Raw genomic sequence first — 9,481 nt, forward strand, 5'->3', positions numbered from 1 at the left:
TGTATGTATGTGCATGTGTGTATGTGTGTATGTATGTTCGCGTGTGTGTGTATGTATGTATGTGCATGTGTGTATGTGTGTATGTATGTTCGTGTGTGTGTGTATGTATGTGTGTACGTAGTGAAACACCAAACCAAATGTGCCAGGATCTGGACAATAAAGTATCTTTATCTTATCTAATCTTATCTCATCTTATATTATCTTATCTGTTCTTATATTGTCTTGTCTTATCTTATCTTATTTTGTCTTGTCTTGTTTTGTCTTATCTTCTCTTATTCCCATTGCGTTATTTCCCCCTCCAGTGCCTTGAAAGCATCAGGAAGAGAACGTTCGCCAGTCTCCAGGAGCGCTCGCGTGTCCTTGACCTGCTGTGCCACGCCCTGTCCTCCGTGCTGCGGCCGGAGAAGGACGTCCTGTCGCTCAAGCCCAACCGCAGCCAGGTGGAGGGGAGGGTCTCCATGGTGGACCCGGGCAGGTCAGTGGCTGGTCGTCGGCTTTGTCGTCTGCATCATCGTTAACATCATTATTATTAACATCATCATCATCATTATTAACGTCATCATCATCTGCATTGTTAACGTCATCATCTCTTCATCGTTTACATCATCATTATCATCTGCATCATCGTTAACGTCATCTTCATCATCAAAGTAGCTCAAAAGTAACTCCAACATAACACGCTGTCCCTGCATGTGTTCCCACCAGGATGGGCTGTAAAACTTTCACTAACCCTCAAAAGTAACTCAAAAGTAACTCAAAAGTAACTCCACCATAACACGCTGTCCCCTCCATGTGTTCCCACCAGGATGGGTGCGGGCAGGGCCGACCCGCTGGGTCCGTACACGCCGGAGGTGGACACGCTGCTAGGTGACGCCACCGACGCTCGCAACCAGTCGGCGTACCTGCGGCGGGAGCTGCGTGCGGTCATCGACCGAGTGGACAAGCTCAAGCAGGCTGCGCACAAGTCGGTTAACGAGGGACTCACCCAGAAGGTCGCCGAGACCGTCACGCTGAAGGTGAAGGTCGTGGAAGTTTGTGGGTCAGAGGTCGTGGAAGTTTGTGGGTCAGAGGTTTTGGAAGTTTGTGGGTCAAAGGTTGGAGGAGGTTGTGGGTCAGAGGTTGGGGAAGTTTGTGGGTCAGAGGTCGGGGAAGTTTGTGGGTCAGAGGTCGGGGAAGTTTGTGGGTCAAAGGTCGGGGAATGATGACACTAATATAAGATTTGAAAAGTAGTAATAGTAGTAGTAGTAGAAGTAGTAGTAGTAGTAGTAGTAATAGTAAAAGTAGTAGTAGTAGTAGTAGTAGTAGTAGTAGTAGTAGTAGTAGTAGTAGTAGCAGCAGCGGCATAAGTGTTTTCACTACCATTATTATTATTATTATTATTATTATTATTATTATTATTATTATTATTATTGTAATTATTATTATCATTATTATTATTATTATTGTTATTGTTATGATGAATATTAATATTGCTATTTTATTATCTGTATCATTATCATTATATTTTTATTATCATCATTATTAAGTGACTGCTGATTAATCAGCACCGCCTTATATTTCAATTTTAGTCAGTCTGTAGAACTATAGAAGGGTACTAAAGGACTTTCTGGTAAACGTTCCAAGACAGAAAGCAAGAGCTGATGTATCCTCTATCCTGTCTCCTGCGATTTCTGTTGGAATCATCATTGGAAACGGTTATCTGGTTTTTTTCTTCTCCCCTCAGCAACATTTGAACCTGGGGATCGGGGAGAACCGACACGCCCTCCATCGGGCCCAGCGCTGGTACGACAACACGGAGCGGGCATTTGGCTACACGCTCGGCCCCGTGTCGTATTCCGACCTGTCCACGAGGGAACATCTCGACCGGCCACTGGTTCGAGTCTTCCAGAGACACCCCGGCACCCAGCTCCCGGAGACCCAGGAAATCATCAAGGTCGGTGCTCGGGCGGGGTTCAAGGTTGTCCGCTGTGTTGTCAGTGTAGGTCGAGGTGTAGGTGCCTTGACCCTCTCCGTACGCTGTGAGGTCATTTTGTACCCTCGGAGTTGTGTTCTTCACATTTTAGAATACTTCTAGTGCGGAGATCTCTTTGAAACTTTCTGTATTTCTCAAAAAATTATTTTGACAGACTGCTATGCAAAGCGTACGGATCGGATTAACGAGTAAATTTCCTCTTTGGAAAGTGGTGGCACAGAGTTCCTCACGTCGTATGGATACGATAGTAAAACACGACGTACGGATAGGGTTAAGTGGTGGCACAGAGTTCCCCACGTCGTATGGATACGATCGTAAAACACGACGTACGAGTAGGGTTAAAATGTCTTTCACATTAATGTCTGATAACAGAAAAGTTAGTTTCCTTAAAGTGTCGTTCATATTTTTGTATCAGTTTACGAAAAGTTAGTTATCTCAGTTATTTACTTACAGAAGACATAGTTGTTTTCACATTTTTTTTACATTTATAGTAAAATAAGAAAATGGCAGTTGTCGTTAGCTGTCTCTTACTTCTACATACTACATGTGTATATGTGTCATGACGTGGTGGAATCAGGCGCTCGTCAGTTTTTGGACATGTAGAGTTATTGAGTATTGATATCATCTTAAAGCTGGTTCATTTGCTTTGCTTTGGATGAAAAAAAATATCCATTTATCTTGAACTGAAGTCGAGATATTTGAGAATGAAGGAGATGGGGGTCGCCTAGTTTCTGAGGTAAAATTAGTGAGAAAATGGCCGCCAAAGATGAGTTATTTCCTTAGCTTGTGAGTCCGTGGAAAGTGGAAATTCACATTTTTGGTGTCTTTTATCAACGTAAAATCAGTGAAATCCACACTGAAATGTGAGTAGTCTAAACAGCCGTATGCACTGCTCTTCGCCGAATGCTCCGTATCCCGGACTCTAGCATGGAGATCATCAGGAGAGAAAATTCGATAAAATTTCATAAACCTGCGCAAAAATGCCAGTTTCTTCACTTTTGATCATTTTGACGAGCGCCTGATTTCACCACGCTGCCTCACGTATGTCAAATAGGCGCTTGTCATCTGATATTTTTCACTTTAACATTTTTTTTTGGATGTACGTAAAGACAGTTGTGAAAATACCCCTCAGGGCAGTGTTACTGACTGATGTGTCTTTAGGCCATTCCCAAAGGGGGGATATTAACATGTTCTTATGCACAGTAGGATTGTAGATGGGCTGATTCATCAATGTCATGCTCATACTGTGCCGGAACAACATAGGGGGAGCTGCTGCTTTTTCTTTCCTCATCCTTACTATCGTCATTTTGTCCTCTACTTCTTTTTTATGTTTGTCACTCTCTTGTGAACTGCTATTTCCAGGGTGCCTCGATAATCAAAGCAGACTTTTTGCTGTTGAGGCTAGAGAGGTGAGCAGAGTAAGTCTGATTCCCAGTTTGGACCTCTCTGTTGACATCCACCCCTTTGCGCTCATATAACCTTATGCAGTTGCGAGCGCCGTAAAACCTTACTAAAACAAGTTGTAAAAATAACCGACACGCCAAAGTAATCGCGGTCTTGCTTCCGTTTTCCTCTCCCTCGTCCCCAGTCCGGCGACGGGATGCTGCAGTCTCTGACCGCCACCAGCAGGAACATTGGGATGTTGAGGATAGCGGACCGCAAGCTGCGCGATGACAAACGCAGCAAGAGCGCTGCCTCCAACATCGACAGCAGCGTCATCCGCATGAGGCGCCAGAAGTCGGACCGCCGCTGGTGTTTAGGCACAGCGTTCTGAGCGCCAGGATTTTCTCACTCCCCCCCTGAGGGAGTCTTTTCTTACAATGTCAGTTTTGTGGTTAGCTCCACATCCCGTGGAAGTAGCGTTCATGAACTAGGAATCAAATTTCTTGCTGCTGCATTTTTGTGAATGTTGTGTGTGTTGTCCTTATTTTGTACGTCTCTTCGTTTGAAGATTACTATTAGCTTATAGTCTCAGCACCGTATTTTCACAATTCGTACGTTCCTCACAACAGGCATTCTACTACGCCACACATCCTGTATTGCCAGACTTGTGTCAATTTATTCAGATCAAATTCACGACAATTATTCATTTATATATAAGGCTTTTTTGTGAGGGGGGTTAGGTCATTAAAAAATATAGGTCGACGATCACTTTCTGACCTGCTTTCATAGCCGCATCTCAAGACTAAATAAAGACAATATTAATAAGAAGTCGGAAGAAATAAAAATGTAAAATAAAAAAGTGTTAGCTATAAATAGATGAAAAATCAAACAGCTGATGTTTTCCGTCAAAAACTTGCCTTATCGTCATTGTGTTTTTGTGCGGAAGTTTGTTAGCCTCTGACATTTGTGAAAACTCCAGTAGATATGCTTTGACACGGTGCTTAAAATGCTGTGGTTTGTACGATGTATATCTTTAGACTCTACTTGGTCTGCTCTTGTAGATTTGATTTGTTTGTTTATGTCCAAATTCTTATGGACCATCTTTGCGCCAGTACTTGCTCTGTCCCCTGTCCTCGTGGCCTTCTAGAATCCAATCCTTTTTTTTTCTCTACTGCATGATAATACCTGTGATTTGTTCCAACAAAAGAGTGGACATTATTTTTAAAAAACCTGATGTCTCCTTTCTTTGTTCATTTTCTTGTCTTCTTTAGAAGCATTGCACTTATAGGTGAAGACATGAGTTATAACAAGAAATAGAGAGAAAGTGTTACAGAAAAGTGTTGTGTAGTGTTGTACTGAAGTTTTCTATGCCTGAGTTGTCCTTAACAAAGTTTTCCTTCCTTTTCCCTCAGCAGGATAAGCAAGTGTTTCCTTGCCAGGGAATGAACATATCTATTAAAACAAATCCCTTTTGAAGAGCAAAAAGAGTGATAAATGCGTTTCCAGTTTTTGACCAGTGAATTTATTTTTGTATGTGTTTCTTCTTGCCGTTAACACCTTCTCCTTCAATATTGTTGAAATTGTTGGACATCCATTTGAACTTTTCCTTGTGCTGTGTGTTTTATCGTGGCTGTATTTCACTCACTGTCATTGTGCTGAAGGGGCCAAATATCTATTGAAATATTTTCCATCCAGCAGTATTATGAATTGTTATGAATTATTATTATGAATTAATGAAAATAATGTTTCCTTTTTGCACAAAACAAAGTGTTTGTCCTCATTTCCTTTGTTGGAAAAAATGAGACCATCGTCTGTGCCCTGATAAATCCATCGTCTGTGCCCTGATGAGTATTTGGAAGGTCCAAGTCGCAGAAAGTGAAGATCATAAGTAGTGGAGAAGAAATCTCATGAATGAGAAATTTGCCCTCAGTAACTATTTTACAATGAACAAACGTCTCAAAAGTTGTACGATCTACATAATTGTATTTGTTCCCATGTTTCTGCCTAGCCATACGTTGCCTTGCGTGCTGATAATACTGATATAGAAGCAGGCAGAATGAGTCTATTTATAAATAGATGAGTGTTTTATTTACCAATATACTCGACAAACCTGTGCCGAAGACTCTACAGTTCAGCATTAGAAGTGTGCAGTTGCTCTGCTCTAAAGCTTTCCTGCGCAGACATCTCTACAAAATACAAACTTTCAATTGAAAGTAAAGTGTGTCTTCATACAATATGATAGATTTCGTGCTTACCTAATTTTAATAAACAAACTGCATGCAGTATTTCCCCAACATTTTCAGCATTCAAATTTAGCTGCAAATTTTTCTTGGCACAGCGGCAGTGGCAGGATTTTCCACTTGCTCTGACCACAAAACAGCTGTCTCAGTGTCTGCTTATAACTTTTACCTACCATGGTTCACGTTTCTCCTATTTATTTTGTTATTTTTGGCTGTGATCACATTTTTTGACTATGCATCTTGTTGCATTCCATGGCGTCGACCGTTTTCTTACACCATTCCTTCCTATTTTTGCTTTACGTGTTTACGCTTATGTGATTACGTGTTATTTTGATGTGCTTGACAAGGTGGAGTTTCTTTTTTTCGTCTTTCATGACTTTGTGATATCAGCCGTTCTGCCTCCAGGTGTTTTTGCCCGACACACCACAGACTCCATCATACCTGTACGCTGAACAATATAAGCCTTACTGGCCACAGAATCTATCATATGCTGAACAGTTCAACGTAAGCCTTACTGGCCACAGAATCTATCATACGCTGAACAATGTAAGCCTTACTGGCCACAGAATCTATCGTACTCTGAACAACGTAAGCCTTACTGGCCACAGAATCTATCGTACGCTGAACAACGTAAGCCTTACTGGCCACAGAATCTATCGTATGCTGAACAACGTAAGCCTTACTGGCCACAGAATCTATCATACATTTAACAATGTAAGCCTTACCGGCCTGAGAATCTATGTACTAGTAACGATATAAGCCTTCCTGGCAACCTCATACCTTTATTGATAAAAACTTTACTGGCCAGAGAATCTATCATACATGTACCTTTAACGATAAAAGCCTTACTGGCAGCCTCATACCTTTATTGATAAAAGTCTTACTGGCAATCTCATACCTTTATATAAATTGATAAAAGCCTTTCTGGCAATCTCATACCTTTAAATAAATTGATAAAAGCCTTTCTGGCAATCTCATATCTTTATATAAATTGATAAAAGCCTTTCTGGCAATCTCATACCTTTACATAAATTGATAAAAGCCTTTTTGGCAATCTCATATCTTTATATAAATTGATAAAAGCCTTTCTGGCAATCTCATACCTTTATATAAATTGATATGTAAAGGGATGTTTTATTATTTGCACTCTATGCATAAACACAAGTACGTAACTATATTGACGGTGTAAGACTGTCATATGTCAGTTTTCTAAATGACGTACAGTGGAGTCTTATGTTAAGCAGTCAGTACATTCTCCTGTACTGATGGTGTTGTGGTCATATCCTACAACCGTACGTCAAAGTGCCAGTGTTACCGTACAGGCTTGCGACCATACTCTAAAAACATGAGCACAATGTGCTGTCTCAGTATGATCTGCTGTAGATCTCATTTAAAGCTCCAGCATTTCTAGATACAGGCAAGTTTTCAGACATCTCGTTTCTAGTGTGATGAATTATAACAATGTTTTTTTCTGATATGATGTCTGCCGCCTTTCTTTTTGTTTTAAATCATGTAAACTGTAGAAGTATTACTCCATCCGAGAAAACTGTCTCAATAATTGAAATTATACATTTGAAAAACACAAAGATAGGATCTGTTCCTCTTGCCAGCTGATGAATCAGAAAAAAGAGTATATTTGCCTAAAAGAGGTGGATATTTGTTGTGAGTGAGAGGAGTGTGGGTGAATGGACTCAATTGTTTTTGCCTTGTCACTTCTTCTGTTTATGTGCCACACCTGCTGCCGTAAGCCGACAAAACGTCTTTTTGTTCTTTATAGCAGTTTCGAGAAAAAGAGAGGTTTTTTTTGTCAGCGTAACCGTTGAAAAATAGAGTTTATTCCAAAATTTGAATTCTAATTCATTCAAAAATTAGTCACAGTTTCACTTGGATTTTTTCACACAAGTAGGGTAACTGATCAGACTTTCGATTTAGCAAATAAAACATTTTGGCGCCGAAATTTTAAAAAAGATGTTTTGTCAGCTTAGGGCACACGTGGTTGACCTGTGTTGTGTCCCCGTATTGTCAAGTAAAAGCCTGTCTCGGGCGTAACAGTATTAATTTTACACGTTTATTTCATCTACCACAAACACAACTGATTATTTTCCTCTACAATATTGTACATATGGTCACTGTAGAAGTTATTGTTACTTGTTACTGGCATTGTCAGAAGTTTAATTTTATCTGCCGTACAATCTTCTATGGACACTGCACTTTTTAAATTCTTCTATGTATTTAAATTTGAATGCGATATCATATTCTTATTGTAAAATTTAACAAATTCCGTCTCGTAGATTTGGAGGTGAAAAGTTTTATGCAAAATACTTCCGTCCTATTTCTCTTGTACAGACAAAAAGATCAGCAACATCGTTTCTCAGCATCTGATGAAATGGTGAGAAGATTAAAAAAAGAGTATATTTTTCAGAGTATAATGATTATAATATTATGCATGTAAATGTACGTGGCTACGGGCTATTATTTGTAAGTAGAAGATTTTTGACTGAAGACACAATAACCCTGTACTCTGTAGTCTAGTAGTATACTTCATGCGTTGAAGAAGAAAAAAAAAGTTTGTTTTCGTGTAAAAATAGCAGAAAATTATATACCGGTATGTTAAAAATATCCAGCACTAGTCTGTAGAGAAGTTTATAATGGCTCTTTTGTAATAATATTTTGATCAGTTAGTTCACTTGTCATTCTAACGCTTGTGGTACAAAATCTCTGATGCACAAATCAGCTGTACAGCCATTGATGTTTTATACATGTATATATAGAATATTTATCATGCCATTGTTTGAAGTGAATTTCCGGCCTTCTCTCATTTTTAGGCAAAATGTCAGTTTATGCGAGGTCAGTTCTAAACATCACTAGATATATTATACTAGTGTATATTTATCGGAGCACAGATTTCATCAATCAGTTTTGATTTCATTTCTCGTGCGACTAATGATGTCACTGGTTTGCATGCATGATGTCAGCTTTTTCTCTTTGACATCCCCCCAGCTCTCCCTTCCTGCTCTCATGTAGTCTCTCCCTTCCTGCTCTCATGTAGTCTCTCCCTTCCTGCTCTCATGTAGTCTCTCCCTGAGAGTCGTGAGAAAAAAATTATACACGTATTCCTCTAGAGATCAAAACCATCGGGTTGTCACAAGAGCTCACCACAGCCGCTAATTTTGTCTCCAGGAAAACTCAGAAAAGATTTCATTTCATTATGGTCTTTGGTTGCAGTTTTCTGAAATACGTTGATGGAACCAAAACTAAAACATTTGCATTCTTAGCCTAAAACCTGTTGTAAAAAAAAAAAATCCAGGTAGGCCTACATATATTACACAGATGTACTGATGATACATAACACATAACGAGCAAGGCTGGATTTTTTTTCGCAAAAGCGAAGTATACATTTGACTTTTCCGAGGAAAAGGTTGAATGTCCATAAGTAATCATAGAGATTCCTTGTCAAAACTCAAGTCCCACTACAAAGTTATACAATAGTACAATGGTAGTCCTTCGCTGAAAGTGCCTGCTTGACTGTTGCCTTTTTAGTACGCTGGAGACTTGTTCATGAATTAGGAAGGACAGATTCTCTCACTCCTACATCACTGAAACATACTTTCTCTTTATCACTCATCACTCACAATCTCAGACGATACGGATTGTTGAAATTGCTCACAAATCTTGCATGAAAAATTAATGAGTGAAGTTATTTTGGAATCATGAAATACATTTTTTCTTTGATTGTCTTGCTTTGATTGAAAATAAAGAAAAGTTCTTGGAAGTCACAAAATTTACAAGTGTATGTTTTTTAAACCATTTCTGAAACTAGTACTTCAGAATGTGAACATTCTATTTTAGAAGAGTTTGTGTGTGTGTGTGTGTGTGTGTGTGTGTG

General features: G+C 39.5%; 1 protein-coding gene across 1 annotated transcript; it reads left to right on the forward strand.

The window, feature by feature from the left end:
* Positions 1-302: 302 nt before the first annotated feature.
* Positions 303-4,846, forward strand: LOC101847855 (coiled-coil domain-containing protein 105; the record flags this gene model as incomplete). The annotated part of the gene is given in 4 exon segments (XM_005113012.3): positions 303-475; positions 806-1,016; positions 1,724-1,933; positions 3,561-4,846. Coding segments are annotated over 4 exon segments (780 nt in total), but the record flags the coding sequence as incomplete, so codon positions are not given.
* Between the last annotated feature and the right edge of the window lie 4,635 nt (positions 4,847-9,481).

The sequence above is a fragment of the Aplysia californica genome, unplaced genomic scaffold (assembly GCF_000002075.1).
Source record: "Aplysia californica isolate F4 #8 unplaced genomic scaffold, AplCal3.0 scaffold01548, whole genome shotgun sequence".
In the NCBI taxonomy this organism is placed as follows: Eukaryota; Metazoa; Mollusca; class Gastropoda; order Aplysiida; family Aplysiidae; genus Aplysia; species Aplysia californica.